Source organism: Rana temporaria, chromosome 8 (genome assembly GCF_905171775.1).
Source record: "Rana temporaria chromosome 8, aRanTem1.1, whole genome shotgun sequence".
In the NCBI taxonomy this organism is placed as follows: Eukaryota; Metazoa; Chordata; class Amphibia; order Anura; family Ranidae; genus Rana; species Rana temporaria.
In genome coordinates, this window is record NC_053496.1 from 179475320 (window position 1) to 179491927 (window position 16608).

Here is a 16608-nt window from a genome sequence, read left to right on the forward strand (position 1 = left end):
GAACAGCCTCCTCAAGTTTGTGTCCGTCAACATACCCGGCATGAAACCTGTTTGGTCAACATCCACTAGGGTCGAAATGACCCCAGCCAATCTCGACGCCAAAACCTTACTAAGGATCTTGAGGTCCATGTTGAGTAGAGCGATAGGCCTATAGGATGAGCACTCCAGCGGGTCCTTGCCTGGTTTTAATAGGAGCACCATGTACGCCTCCATCATGGACTCTGGCAAGGCCCCCGACTCCCAGCAGTGTCTAAATAGCAGGTTTAGTCTAGGAGCCAACAGGGACTTGTAGGTCCTGTAGAAATCCGCCGGGAAACCATCCGGCCCCGGCGCCTTCTGTGGAGGAAACGCCTGCATTGCTGCCTCTATCTCCAGAACCGAAATGGGCTTATCCAGGGACTCAGCATCTTCGTCCGCCAGACGGGGCATAGTAACTCCCCTCAATAACTCGTCCAACCCAGCAGAGTCATATGCCGAGATGGGCGAGTAAAGAGCCGAGTAATAACTCACAAATTCGCCTAGTACTTCCGCGGAATCTGTAATCAGGGTCCCTCCCCTCCCCCTCACCACAGGCACACTGACCGTCGTTTTCGGATCCGCAGCAAGGTTAGCCAGCAGCTTGCCGTTTTTGTCCCCTTCTGCAAAGATAGTCTCTGCCTTCCTTTTTACCTCAGTGTGTGCTAGGTCCGAGAAATGTAAGGCTACTGCACGCCTAGCCTCCAGTAGGGACACATAATTGGCCTCCGAGGGAGAGTCAGCATGTGTTTTAGCACTCTCCCGTTCTTTAGCCGCCAGGAGTCCACATTCCTGATTATGGTCCCTCCTGGCTGCCTTAATGGCCGAGATACACTCCCCCCTGGTCGCTGCCTTGAAACCATCCCACACCACCGGGGGTTCAGCCGAGCCGACGTTGGTCTCCCAATAATTAGCCATGGAAGTCTTAAGGTGTTCTAGAACCTGATCCTCCACCAACCACCCTGGTGACAGTCTCCAACCCCCCCTCGTCCCCCTGTCTGGGAAGGCCAAGGTGGCCATAAGTGGGTTATGGTCTGAGGGGCCCCCCGCTAAGTACTCCATCCTATCTATATTTTGTAGTATATGGGCATTGCCAAATGCCAAGTCTATCCTAGCTGACGACCTATGTGCAGTTGATAAGTGAGAGTAGGAGATGACACCAGGATGCTTCCACCTACACAGTTCCGTCATTCCCGCCACCGAGACCCAGGAGCTGAGATCCCCCGAGGCTGTCCTGCCAGCATTGGAGGAGTCCAGTGCCAGATCGAGGATGGCATTAAAATCTCCCATGAGCAACATTGGAACATGCAGATAAGGGCTAAATGTCACCAACAGGTCGTATAACATCTTAGCTTGAAATGGAGGAGGCACATATACATTTACCAATAAAAGCTTATGAACCGATAAGTTCAAGAGGAGTGCCACGTATCGCCCCCCAGGGTCAGTTAATACCTGGTGAACCACACACTGCACAGCCTTACTAATTAGAATTGAAACCCCCCTAGAATAGGTGGAGTAGGTGGAGTGAACCGCCCTCTGTATCCAATTCTTGCGCAGTGCCAGAATCTTACTACCCTCTAAATGGGTCTCCTGAAGGAGGATAATGTGGACTTGTTTCAGGTATTGAAAGACCGCCGCCCTCTTGAACTTATTATTCAACCCCCTAACATTCCATGAAAGTATCTTAATTCGACTATCCATTATGCAGTTTAAAGCGGGGGTTCACCCTTAGAGGGCACTTTTCCCCCTTAGATTCCTGCTCGTTATTACTAGGGGAATCGGCTATTTATTTTTAAATATGTGCAGTACTTACCCGTTTACGAGACGCATCCTCTCCGTCGCTTCCGGGTATGGGCTTCGGGAATGGGCGTTCCTTCTTGATTGACAGGTTTCCGAGAGGCTTCCGACGGTCGCATCCATCGCGTCACGATTTTCCGAAAGAAGCCGAACGTCGGTGCGCAGGCGCAGTATAGAGCCGCACCGACGTTCGGCTTCTTTCGGCTACGAGTGACGCGATGGATGCGACCGTCGGAAGCCTCTCGGAAGAATGTCAATCAAGAAGGAACGCCCGCTCCCGAAGACCCATACCCGGAAGCGACGGAAGAAGATGCAGCTCGAAAACGGGTAAGTACTGCACATATTTTAATATAAATAGCCGATTCCCCTAGACCGAACGAGCAGGAAGCTAAGGGGAGATTTTTTTTTTTTTTTTAAATGGGTGAACTCCCGCTTTAAAACAATACATTCTCAGAGACATGACCATTGAGCATTGAAAAATGGGCAAAAGCAACCTGCAACAGGCCATATTGTTCGTGGATATCAAAGGTGTAAAATATAAGAAAGGTCCCTTGGTGATGGTCAAAAACCCTCCCTCCTCCCCCCCTTCCCCCCCTGCCATTATACCAGAAACAAAAACAAAAACTGTCCGGTATGCAGCTTTAGCCCTGAAACAAACAAATCTGTCAGAGTTCCACCGTAGGTGACTATAGTTCGGCGTAGACGTGCACATAAACGAAAAGAAAACTCGTGCCCATCGCCAGAGCCCCATTGGCTGATCAAATTCAGTTAAATTGTGGCCACATGAAAAAATGAGTAGAGCAAGGGCCTGGTGGCCAAGTCCCTCAGGAGATCTAGCAGGCCGTGACGACTGAACGTGACCCACCGAGGTTTAAATCAGGGAAGTCTGGTAGCAAGAATTCCCCCCCTTCTCCCCCCCTTTAGAAAAAGAAATAAAAGTAAAAAAACAATATCAAAAATGGAAAACATGGAGGGGGGAGCCAACAAACCAGCATGAAGAGGCTTCGCCGGCGGCAAAGCAGAACCTCAGGATCAGGAACACAAACCCCCCCGGGGCGCCGATGAAACCATCCGAGGCAACTATCAGGAACACGCTGCAGGCCTCACCGCGACCGATCCAACCATTCACAGGCGTCTTGCGGGTTGTCAAAGAATTTCACTGACCCCTTGAATTGTACACGGAGACGGCTGGGATACAGCATGCTGTATTTTAGCTCCCTTTCTCTAAGTCGTCTTTTCACATCCGTGAAGGATCGCCGGCGTTTCTGAGTCTCCGCCGAGAAGTCAGGGAAAAGCATGATCCTGGCGTTGTCATACCTCAGCTCCTTGTGTTTCCTCGCCTCGGCAAGTAGCATGTCACGGTCTCTATAATTGAGAAACCGGACCAGGAACGGTCTGGGAGGAGCACCCGATGGCCGAGCCGCTGTTGGTACTCTATGGGCCCGTTCAACTACATAGGTGGGAGGGAGATCCCCCAGACCAAGCAGGGTCTTAAAGAAACCTTCAGCAAAGGTGGCCGTAGACATCCCCTCTGCCCCTTCAGGCAAGCCTACCACGCGGATATTGTTGCGTCTTTGCCTGTCTTCAGCATCGTCCGCACGGTGTTGTAGGGATTGTACCATATCATGCAGCTCCGCCAGTTGAGAGGCATGTGTGTGGGAGACATCTTCCACCCCCGAGATGCGGTCCTCCGCAGCGGTCAGCCGTCCCCTGATCTTGTCCAGATCGTGGCGGATGAGATTACATTCGGTCGCCAGGCAATCTATGCGACTCACCAGTTCAGTCTTTGAGGCCGCTATGGCCTCCAGGATGGGACCCGTGATCGCCGCTGTATCCACCTCAACCTCCTGGGAGATAGGGGGAGACCCCTCAGGTGCCGGCATCAGAGCGTCCTGCTGCAGCGCCATTTTGCCCGGGAGAAAAGAGGCGCGCTGGGCATAGGAATTGGAGACCAAGGAGACGTGGGCGGGGCCAGTCGCCATGCTGCCTTGAGAACGGAGCTGCCGCTGCTCCTTTGGAGGCTGAGATCTCTGCTTCTCCTTCTTCTTGGCCGCCGAAGAGGACATCCCCGTGATCTCCCGTGTTTCCCCCAGCCAGGCTACCTCACCACGGTGTTGTTCGCTCGGTCTGGCCGCAATAAACAGGATGGATGTAACGGATGGCAGCCGGAGCTCTGAAAAGACACGTCTAGCCTCGATCACATCCGGCCACGCCCCCTGTGACAGCAATATTTAACAAATCAAAGAATGAGAGCAACATAACTCTCTCATTCCCCCACTAAATTTAAATATAGCACCTGTACGAAAGTACACAGGCGCTACACTCTCTTCTGTAGATCATATGTGTAAAAATAAAAAATACACCAATATATATGTAGCACTGACCCCCGAAGGAGCTGCTGGTTTAATTTGGGCCTGCACTTTACCAATAAACCCCACTAACTTGGCTCAATCCCCTTGGCACAGCTGTGATGCAATGCAATACAATACAAAATACCTGTATTATAACCCCAGGATCCACTGACTGCACTTGGAGTGAGAAAAACAGTACGCCACAACAACTGGATACTTAACCAGAGATATATTTTACTGTGAAATATGCAAAGAAGTGATTACAGTAATTGTGCTGTCATCCCAACGTAAGACGACAGCACAATTGATTTAAACATAAGCTATTTGAAAACAGTGGCCCAGATTCAGGTAGAATTTGCCCCTTTTTTACGGAGGCACAGGGCAACGTTTTTGCCCTGCGCCCCCGCAAATTTACTGCGCTACCTGCGATTCACGGAGCAGTAGCTCCGTAAATTGCGGGGGCGCTGTGTAAACTTGCCCTGCGTAAGGGCGCCTAATGTGAATGATCCCGTAGGGGGCGGGAATCATTTAAATTAGGCGCGCTCCCGCACTGAGCGTAGAGCGCATGCTCCGTCGGGAAACTTTCCCGACGTGCATTGCGGCAAATGATGTCGCAAGGACGTCATTTGCTTCAGAGTGAACGTGAATGGCGTCCAGCGCCATTCACGAATCACTTACGCAAACGACGTAACATTCAAATATCACGACGCGGGAACGACGGGTATCCTTTAGCATTGGCTGCGCGTGCTATTAGGATGTGCAACCTGAAGCGAAACCCGACGTACGCAAACTACGTAAATTGTGTACGCAGGGCTCGCGCAATGTTGTGAATCGATGTTGCATACTATACACTGAGCACAATGGGAGCGCCCCCTAGCGGTCATCGCAAAAATGCAGCCTAAGATATGCGTGGCATAAGAGCCTTATGCCACGCAGATTTTAGGCTGCAGTCGGCGTTACGATGTTCCTGAATCAGGAGCATTCGTAACGCCCGGGCAAGTAAGCAATTGCGCTGTGTAACCTATGGTTACACAGGCACAATTGCTTCTTGAATCTAGGCCAGTATACATAAACATTTTATACCTGGGAGCTTCCCCTACTTTATTAGCTATGCGTGAGATCTCACTTAAAGTACTTGGTCTTGGATCTTCTTTTCTTCGCTAGCTAAAGTGATTTGTAATCCACAGTTTTGATGAGTCAAATTGAAGTGAAAATGCTCCTGGTGTAACTGCAACAACTATTTTAAAATCGCTTGAAACGTCAAATTAGATAGGCCTCAAGCCTTCTCAGTTTCAGTTTCTCTGCTCCTCTGTGGAACTATAAATCCCAGTGAGGCCTGTATATGAGTCTAACTGCGTGTAAACTTAGCAAACTGTGGGTCGTGACCCGCTCACCCACTGGATTGGAGCTCCGGGTAGTAACTTTTGTTCAGGGTCCTGTGACTGCAACTTGCTTCTCCGTCAGCTCTGTTCAGCTCCGCTGGATGGATCCGGTTCTCCGATGCTCGGATGAGTGTCTCTCGGTCTCTGCAATCCGGCCACTGTCCCTCGGGCACCCTCAGATCACTTGCCCCAACAACCAGAATTGTTTTCCCCTGTCTCTCCTCGTCTCCAAGGCAACCAAAAATCCTCAACAAAACATCTCTCTGCATTACCAGTATTTGGGTCTCTCCTCGTCTCCAAGGCAACCAAAATCCTCAACAAAACATCTCTCTGTATTACCAGTATTTGGGTCTCTCCTCGTCTCCAAGGCAACCAAAATACTAAACAAAACATCTCTCTGCATTACCAGTATTTGGTCACTAGATGGCTCCAAATACTTAAACATAGCAATGTCCATAGACGTTGTATTAAAGTATGCAAACACACATCAATATACAAGAATGTCAGCGCTACATATATTTAGAGCAATTATGACAAAAAAAACTATTTAAAATGTAAAAAAAAAAAAACACAGCACAAGGCCATGTGAAGGCTGGGTTCACACTACTACACTACTTTCATCCTACTTTGCTCTGCTACATTGGTCCTACATTTATCCTACATTGGTCCTACATTCATCCTACTTTCATGAACAGGATACTACTTTGGTCCGACTTCAATGATATTCAATGGGTTGAAGTAGGATCAATGTAGGACCAAAAGTAGTACAGGGAGCATTTTCAAAGTCGGACCGACTTGTGTAGGACCAGTTAAGACGGCTCTCATAGGAAAACATTGATTTTCACACGTCATGCTACATGAGGCTCCCAATGTAGGACCGTTTGTCGGACAAGTGTGAACCTGGCCTAAGACTACGAGACGTTTCTGGGTGCTGCAGATCCTCTGAGTTCCACATGATGGTGATGTTACTTCCAGCCAGATGGGAAGTCTCTGTGGTTGGACAGGAAGTGATGTCATGTACAGACAGGAAGTTCCGGGTGAGAGGTGAGTCGGGAGGAAGTAGAGAGGAGACATTGCTGGAACTGGCAGCAGAGGAGGTAATAAGATCTTATTTTATATTTACACCCAGTAACCCCCCATCATGCCCATCCTCTTCCTCCATAGTCACTAGGGATGAGCTCCGGTGTGTTCGCACACTCCACATGCAGAGCCTGCCAGGAAGTCGGCACTTCGCTAATCACAGGCAGTGAGACATTTCCTGATCTCTGCAGCCGAGTAAGGATGAGCTCCGGCGTGTTCGCATAGAACACGTGCAGATAGGGTTGCCACCTCATCCCTTTAAAACAGAACACATATGAATTTCACAGGTTCTGAGGCTAATTTAATTTAGATAAGGCTCCACTTGAGTTCAATTACCACCTTAATCAGCCACAGAACCTGTGTAATTCATATGTGTTCTGTTTTAAAGGGATGAGGTGGCAACCCTACGTGCAGAGCCCGCCAGGAAGTGAGCACGGCGCTGTGCTAATCACAGCCAGGGAGACATTGTCCCGATGCTCGGCTGCAGCGATCGTGAAATGTCTCCCTGGCTGTTATTAGCGCAGCGCCGTGCACACTTCCTGGCGGGCTCTGCACATGTTCTATGCGAACACGCCAGAGCTCATCCTTACAGCCGATCATCGGGACAATGTCTCCCTGCCTGTGATTAGTGCCGCGCCGACTTTGTGATGGGCTCTGCAGGTGGAGTGTGCAAACACACCGGAGCTCATCCCTAATAGTCACTGTGATGTCTTTTATCTTCAGCTGATAGAATAGTGTTTTCCCTCTTTTTTTTCTTAAAGCTTTTAAAATAAAGACATACGTAGTCGCATCCACAGCTCATAATAGCTTCTCTACTAAGATAACCAGTAAACAATTAAAGAAGGATCCTATTAATCCAGTGTTTCTCAATTCCAGTCCTCAGGCCCGGACCAACAGGTCAGGTTTTCAGGATTTCCATTATTTTGCACAGGTGATTTGATCAGTTTCACTGCCTTAGTAATCACCACAGCCTTTTCATCTGAGGGAAATCCTGAAAACCTGACCTGTTGGGGGGGCCTGAGGACTGGAATTGAGAAACACTGTATTAATCGTTCCTTGTCTGCAGATCTAAAACTACAAGAAAATAATTCAGAGAAAAAACAAAAAGTGTAATTTTTGATCAGGCAGGTAGGATAAAATATAACAGGTTTGCTGGGGACAAGAAAAACGAAAAAACACCATGTAACCCAACCAGTTCACACAATGTGCCAGTTCCCACCATGGGTAGCCCAACTAATAACCCCTTATATCCCCATCCTAATAATGTACAACCAATACAGTCCAGATAATTCTACACTATTCATCTACAGAGAAACCTGCATAGATCAGATGAACAATGAGGATGGAGGAGGACCGGAGTCACATGACCGAGAGGATACTAAACTTCACCCTGGAGATCATCTACCTGCTGAACGGAGAGGTGAGGATTATGGGAGGTCACATGACATATGTGCATAAAAAGGTTCCCTACCAAAAATTAGGTAAGAAATTGCATATGAATGTTCAAATAATAGCAAACAATAAATGGAATCAAGTGTCGTAATCATATCCCAAAAAACATGTGCTATGAATAAATGAGTACTTGCACAAAAAAAATCAATGCGCTGGCACATATGTGATCTCAATCCTCCGTTGAAATACTGGATGAATGCAGATAAAAAATTCCCACGTATAAAGAAATGGATGGCCGCTTACCAGACCCGTTGGACCCCCGCAGGGATCAGACAGGCTCTTGGATTAAGATATCCATGGCTGGATCCAGGCGGCTGCTCCGGGTCTTCTCCTCTATTGGAAGGTCAGGAACAAACCTGCTGTTATCTCCCACCGGTTAATCCAAGATACAGCAGCCTCTCCAGATCATGTAGGAACGTGTGGGTTGAAAAGGAGAAAAGGTACTTCATAGTGCAGTAGTTTCATTAAAAAATAGTTCTTTATTCCAATCAGACTGACATTTTAAAAAATCGCACTGTTACAAAGTTTCAAAGCTTAGAAGCGTGTGCAAATCTAACCAGCATCGGCTCCGGCCGATCAGCTGGGAGCGTGGTGACGTCAGCGATTCTCACTCCACCCGACGCTGCGTTTCTCCCAAACGGGCATCGACAGGGAAAGGAGGCGTCACATGACATCACTCTTATCTCTATTAATAAAACACAGACCTGACCGGAGAGGTGAGGAGGATTCTGGGAGGTCACATGACATCATTCTTATCTCTATTAATAAAATACAGACCTGACTGGAGAGGTGAGGAGGATTCTGGGAGGTCACATGACATCACTCTCATCTCTACTAATAAAACACAGACCTGACCGGAGAGGTAAGGAGGATTCTGGGAGGTCACATGACATCACTCTTATCTCTATTAATAAAACACAGACCTGATTGGAGATGTGAGGAGGATTCTGGGAGGTCACATGACATCACTCTTATCTCTATTAATAAAACACGGACCTGACTGGAGAGGTGAGGAGGATTCTGGGAGTCTAACATGATATTCCTATTGGTTCTCCAATACAGAGATTTCCTCTTGTGAAGTTTGGTGATCATATGACCATCACAGTGCCTCCATGTGACTCCCTAAAACCTGAGAGACACAACATGCAGAAGATTCTAGAAGTCACCAAGAAGATGATGGAGCTGCTGACAGGAGAGGTGAGCGGTGCCGGGAATTCAGGGACATTATCCAGTAACAGACAAGGGGTGTGTCTGGATGGTGACTGTATCATTGTGTGTGTCAGGTTCCTATAAGGTGTCAGGATGTCACTGTTTATTTCTCCATGGAGGAGTGGGAGTATTTAGAAGGACACAAGGATCTCTACAAGGACGTCATGATGGACAATCAGCCACCCCTCACATCACCAGGTAAGAGGAGACTTTATTGTAAAGGAGAGAGCAGTACGGAGGCTCCACCTAGATCCCCCATCATCTGATAAACACATAGAAACAATGTATTCAGTCAGTGTGTGTGTTTCCTACAGATGGATCCAGTAATGGGAACCCACCAGAGAGATGTCCCCTTCCTCTGTATTCCCAGGATTCCACACAGGAAGGTCACACCATCCCCCACCATCATCAGGTAGGTGGGACTGTATTCTAACCATGAGAAGAAATTCTATGAAATTCCTGGTTCCTTCCTTTGTACAAATGTATTCTGTTATCTTTGGGGTTTAGAATGAAGAACGGAAAGACATTAAAGTTGAGCATAAAGAGGAAGAAGAAGAAGAGAGGTTGGTGAGTGGAGATCAGCAGTCTATGGAGGAGAGAGGTCCTCTGTATTCCCAGGATTTTCCCAAGAAAACCCCCAGTTATAAAGAGACTGATCAGGTAGATGGGACTCGCTAAAAAAAATAAAAAAAAAAATTCTATGAGAGAACATTCTTCTATGTAATCTCTTGTTCCTATTCATAAATCTTTGGGGTTTAGGGTGAAGAACGCAAAGACATCAAAGTTGAGGATAAAGAGGAAGAAAAAGAGAGGTTGGTGAGTGGAGATCAGCAGTCTATGGAGGAGGGTTGTCCTCTGCATTCCCAGGATTCTACATGGGAAGATCAGAACTATACAGAGAATGATCAGGTAGATGGGAGGGGGCAAGAAGAATTCAAAAATTATTCTATGAGAGAACATTCTTCTGTGTCATCTCTTATTATTGGCAGCAGTGTTTCCAGATGTTATATTTTATCATCTCTGCAATTTAGAATGAAGAACGGAAAGACATCGAAGCTGAGATTAAAGAGGAAGAAGAAGAGAGGTTGGTGAGTGGAGATCAGCAGTCTATGGAGGAGGGGGAGATGATTACGGAATGTAAACAGGAGGAATCTTCTCTACATAAGGACACAAGTGAGTAATAAACACTAATTGCAAAAGCATTTCCTTTTTTTAATTTATTTGTTTGGGGTTAAAGAATTCATTTTATATAATTTCATGGGTTAAAAAAGACGAATGTTCTTGGAATTCACCCGAAAAAAATTATTACTGTATGTGGATGATGGCACTGTAATTATAAAAAACAAACATCTAAGTACCTTTTTCCTAATCAATATCCAGCTGTCACATGACCCGGCTCTCTCCCAGCCTGTCTGCAGGGAAACAGTGGCAGGAGGAGGTACTAGTCCTCAGTTTTTTTTTTTAGCAGAGACCCTAGAGAATAAAACGTCAGTCGTTGCAATTTGTAATGTCACACGGTATTTGGTGGGCGCTTCCTCCTTCTGAGTGGATGTTCAGGAATGCCCGTGCAGCCCCGATGCGCTCGTGTCCCCCAGACACGACGCATCTCTGATCGGCAGGAGGGCTCTGTGATTGGCCCTCCTGATCACATGACGGCCGTGTCCAATCACAGCCGTAGTTGTCAGTGAGGAGAGGAGAGCAGATCGCTGCAGCCGACCGGTGATCAGTGAGTATGAGCTGATAGATGTCCTGACTGGACGTCTATTGACGTGCGGCAATCGGTGGTGCGGGGTGTCAGTCTGATACACCGTTACACCGATCTCGGTAAAGAACCTCCGACGGGGGCTCTTTACCACGTGATCAGCCGTGTCCAATCGCGATGTAAACAGGAAGAGCTGTTGATCGGCTCTTCCTCATTCGCGTCTGACAGACGCGAGTAGAGGAGAGCCGATCGGCGGCTCTCCTGACAGGGGGGTTCGCACTGATTGTTCATCAGCGCAGCCCCCCTTCGCATGCCCGCCCAAAACATGCCCAACATATGCCAATCAGTGCCCACAAATGGGCACTGACTGGCACGATAGTAGCACATAAAAACAGTAATGCCCAGAAATGCCACCCACCAGAGTAACCAGTGCCACTAATCAGTGTCCCTCATTGGCACCTATCGGTGCCCATCCATGCCCATCAGTGCCCACCTATTAATGCCCATCAGTGCCCATCTGTGCCACCCATAATAGCCCATCAGTGACGCATTTTGCAGGTCTGTCCTGGGCAACTTCATTCCGGGATAATACAGTGTCCCGGAATGAAATTGACCCAGACACCCCCCGGGCCAATCTGATGCCCCCAAAAAAGGCAGCCACATCACCGCTTTACTCACTGACAGTACTTTTTTCTGGCCGGGAATGCCTGGAGGAGCACAATCCCCGCCCCCTGTTTCTGATTGGAGAAATCATAAATCCCGCCTCTTGTGTACAATCACTGTGCTGTGATTCGTTACAGCACAAGCTGATTTTTGGGAAGGGGGGGTGTCCCTGAATGGTAGTTTGGAAATGTAGTCACCCTAAGCGGCAAACAGGTGAGGAGGACAAAGACAAGTGTGTCTTGCCTACAGTCAAGCATGGTGGTGGGAGTGTCATGGTCTGAGGCTGCATGAGTGCTGCCGGTGTCCTGCCGAAAAAGGTCCCCCGGAGGATAAGGACCCCCCTGTACTGCGCAGGCGCGGCGCTTGCGCAGTGCGGACCTCAACTAAGCCGCTGAAAATAGTCGAAGATGTAGAGCTGAGAGTCAGCTCTCCACGGCGCCTGCACAATGACTATGACATGTGCCGCATGCTCCCGATGCTAGTGCTACTCTGCAAGGGGCGCAGGGGTGATTTTAGCAATATAGTACACGTCTTAGCGGGGGGGAACTTCATCGGCAGAACACCGGCACTGGGGAGCTACAGATCATTGAGGGAACCATGAATGCCAACATGTACTATGACATACTGAAGCAGAGCATGATCCCCTCCCTTCAGAGACTGGGCCGCAGGGCAGTATTCCAACATGATAACGACCCCAAACACACCTCCAAGACGACCACTGCCTTGCTAAAGAAGCTGAGGGTAAAGGTGATGGACTGGCCAAGCAGACCCTAAACCCTATTAATCATCTGTGGGACATCCTCAAATGGAAGGTGGAGGAGCGCAAGGTCTCCAACCTCCACCAGCTCTGTGATGTTATCATGGAGGAGGGGAAGAGGACTCCAGTGGCAACCTGTGAAGCTCTGGTGAACTCCATGCCCAAGAGGATTAAGGCAGTGCTGGTAAAATAATGGCGGCCACACAAAATGTTTACACTTCGGGCCCAATTTGGAAATTTTTACTTAGGGGTGTACTCAGGTTTAGACATTAATGGCTGTGTGTTGAGTTATTTTGAGGGGACAGCAAATTTACACTGTTATACAAGCTGTACACTCACTACTTTACGAAAATATTTACAGAAATGTGAGGGGTGTACTTACTTTTGTGAGATAATGTACATTAAAAAACGTTTCTGCTTTGGTTGCACCCAGTTCCATGCCGGAGCTCTGAGAAACTGTTGAATGTTCTACCAATATTTAGCCAGATTCAGGTACATCGGCGTATCTTTGTGCCGGCGTAGCGCAGCTCATATGCGCTACGCCGACGTAACATAGAGAGGCAAGTACAGTATTCACAAAGCACTTGCTCCCTAAGTTACGGCGGCGTAGCGTAAATGGGCCAGTGTAAGCCTGCCTAATTCAAATTATGAAGGTAGTGGGCGTGTTGTATTAAAATTAGCCGTGACCCCATGTAAATGAATTCCCGAACGAACGGCGCATGCTCAGAATCACATCGAATTTACGCCCTAAGATACGACGGCTCGATGGCAACGACGTGATCGTAACCTACGCCCAGCCCCATTCACGTACGACTTACGTAAACGACGTAAAATCCGACGGCTGTTCCGTCGTTCATACCTTTGCATTGGCTGCGCCACCTATAGAGGTGTTTTATCTTTACGCCGGACGTAAGCCTTGCGTAAATGGCGTCACTCATTTACACATTCGACGCGTAAATCAATGGAAGCGCCCAAGATACAACGATGTAGGAGACTTACGTCGGTCGTAGGAAGCCAAAATTCAGGCGTATCTTAGTACAAGAATACGGCGCATAGATAAGATGGTGCATCCATGGACTTACGCGGCGTATCATTAGATATGCCGGCGTAAGTCTTTATGAATCCGGCTTATAATGTATAAGACTTCTAACACTTATTGAAAACTTGGTTTCCAACAGATGGATTCTATCTATGGAAGTCTACTGAGGGACGTCTTGTTGTATCTCAAGGTTATGTTGCAGAAGATAATGGAATTGTACGATATTTTGTAGGAGGAAATCCCTCTAATTGTGAGGAACCTCCACATACATCCAATGGTGATAGTCAGGATGTCCATCTAAGATCTCACAGTGTGCCGACATCACCAGATCCAGCAGTGGACCCGTTATCATGCCCCGAGTGCGGGAAAATCTTCAATCAGAAATCAGACCTTCTTCGACACCAAAGACTTTACACAGGGGATTTCCCTTATTCATGTTCAGAGTGCGGAAAATGTTTTACTGAGAAAAGACAGCTCCTCAGGCACCAGAGAATTCATACAGGGGTGCGTCCTTTTCCATGTTCAGAGTGCGAAAAATGTTTTACTGAGAAAAATCTGCTCCTCGTGCACCAGAAAATTCATACAGGGGAGCGTCCTTTTTCATGTTCAGAGTGCGGAAAATGTTATGCTGAGAAAAAAGAGCTCCTCAGGCACCAGAGAACTCATACAGGGGAGCGTCCTTTTTCATGTTCAGTGTGCGGAAAATGTTTTATTGAGCAAAATCTGCTCCTCAGGCACAAGAAAATTCATACAGGGGAGCGTCCTTTTTCATGTTCAGAGTGCGGAAAAGCTTTTATTCTGAAAAACGCACTGGTTAGACACCAGAAAATTCACACGGGCGAGAGTCCTCATTTATGTTCAGAGTGCGGGAAATGTTTCATTCAGAAATCAGACCTTCTTATACACCAGAGAAGTCACACTGGTGAGCGTCCGTTCTCGTGTTCAGAGTGTGGGAAAGGTTTCATTCAGAAATCATATCTTTTCAAACACCAGAGAAGTCACACGGGTGAGCGTCCTCATTTATGTTCAGAGTGCGGGAAATGTTTCGCTCAGAAATCAGACCTTCTTAAACACCAGAAAATTCACAGGGAGGAGCGTCCTCATTTTTGTTCAGAGTGTGGGAAAGGTTTCATTCAGAAATCAGACCTTCTTACACACCAGAGAAGTCACACGGGTGAGCGTCCATTCTCGTGTTCAGAGTGTGGGAAAGGTTTCATTCAGAAATCAGACCTTCTTAAACACCAGAAAATTCACACGGGGGAGCGTCCATTCTCGTGTTCAGAGTGCGGGAAAGCTTTTATTGAGAAAGGAAAACTTGTTATACACCAGAGAATTCACACGGGTGAGCGTCCGTTCTCGTGTTCAGAGTGTGGGAAAGCTTTCATTCAAAACAGGAGCCTTCTTAAACACCAGAGAATTCACACTGGTGAATAGCCTTTTTCATGTTGAGTGTGGGAAGTGTTTTGCTAAGAAAAACAACTACTTTTCGCACACCAGAGAAAACATACTGCAATGCATATAAAAGCAAAAGAGAAGGCCTTCAAAAAACACAAGGCTGAAGTGATCATCATCAGCATTCAGACTTTACAAAGAATGCAACAAGAAATGTAAGGGTGCAATTAGGGCAACTAAGATAGAACATGAAAGACACATAGCGGAGGAGAGCAAAACAAATCCCAAGAAATTCTTTAAGTATGTAAACAGTAAAAAAAGGAGGACAGACCATATTGGCCCCATTAAGAATGAGGAAGGACATCTGGTTACAAAGGATGGGGAGATGGCGAAGGTATTGAATTTATTCTTCTTCTCAGTCTTCACGAGGGAATCAGGGGGCTTCAGCGACCAAAACTGCAGTGTCTATCCTCATGACACCTCACCGGAAGCACCTCCATGGTTACCAGAGGACAGGAATAAAATTAGACTTGGGAAACTTAACATTAATAAATCACTGGGACCAGATGGCTTGCACCCGAGGGTCCTTAGGGAACTCAGTCATGTAATTGCCAGACCATTTTTCCTAATTTTTACGAACAGTCTACTGACTGGAATGGTACCGGCTGATTGGAGAAAAGCCAATGTAGCACCAATATTTAAAAAGGGCCCAAAATACATCCCTGGGAATTTCAAACCAGTTAGCCTAACATCAATAGTATGTAAGCTCACCGGGACCAGATGGCTTGCACCCGAGGGTCCTTAGGGAACTCAGTCATGTAATTACCAGACCATTGTTCCTAATTTTTACTGACAGTCTACTGACTGGAAAGGTACCAGCTGTTTGGAGAAAAGCCAATGTAGCACCAATATTTAAAAAGGGCCCAAAATACATCCCTGGGAATTTCAAACCAGTTAGCCTAACATCAATAGTATGTAAGCTCACCGGGACCAGATGGCTTGCACCCGAGGGTCCTTAGGGAACTCAGTCATGTAATTACCAGACCATTGTTCCTAATTTTTACGAACAGTCTACTGACTGGAATGGTACCAGCTGATTGGAGAAAAGCCAATGTAGCACCAATATTTAAAAAGGGCCCAAATACATCCCTGGGAATTTCAGACCAGTTAGCCTAACATCAATAGTATGTAAGCTCACCGGGGGCCAGATGGCTTGCACCCGAGGGTCCTTAGGGAACTCGGTCATGTAATTGCCAGACCATTGTTCCTAATTTTTACTGACAGTCTACTGACTGAAAAGGTACCAGCTGATTGGAGAGAAGCCAATGTAGCACCAATATTTAAAAAGGGCCCAAAATACATCCCTGGGAATTACAGACCAGTTAGCCTAACATCAATAGTATGTTAGCTCTTATGCCGGGTACACACGAGAGGATTTATCCGCGGAAACGGTCCTCCGGACCGTATCCGCGGATAAATCCTCTGGCGGATTTTGATCTCAAGATCAAAATCCCCGCGGAATTCCGTCCGCGGTGACGTGTCGCGCCGTCACCGCGATGATGACGTGGCGACGTGCGCGACGCTGTCATATAAGGATATCCACGCATGCGTCGAATCATTACGACGCATGCTAGGGATGGGTTCGGACGGATCGATCCGGTGAGTCTGTACAGACCACCGGATCGATCCGCTCGAGCCGATTCTAGCGGATAGATTTCTTAGCATGCTAAGAAATTTTTATCTGCTGGAAATCGGTCGGCCCGCTGGAT

The 16608-nt window shown here is 47.5% G+C and overlaps 2 protein-coding genes across 2 annotated transcripts in view; both read left to right on the plus strand.

Moving 5' to 3' along the window:
- Positions 1-15031, plus strand: part of LOC120909802 (zinc finger protein 623-like) — a 68413-nt gene extending 53382 nt beyond the window's left edge. The window contains exons 5-8 of the mRNA XM_040321532.1: positions 9794-9946; positions 10046-10195; positions 10318-10459; positions 13587-15031. Of these exons, the coding sequence (XP_040177466.1) occupies positions 9794-9946; positions 10046-10195; positions 10318-10459; positions 13587-14881 (1740 nt within the window). The 3' untranslated portion in view covers positions 14882-15031. The remainder of the gene's footprint in view (positions 1-9793; positions 9947-10045; positions 10196-10317; positions 10460-13586) is intronic.
- LOC120910546 (zinc finger protein 850-like) overlaps positions 1-16608 on the plus strand; it is a 1103195-nt gene that overhangs the window by 977739 nt on the left and 108848 nt on the right.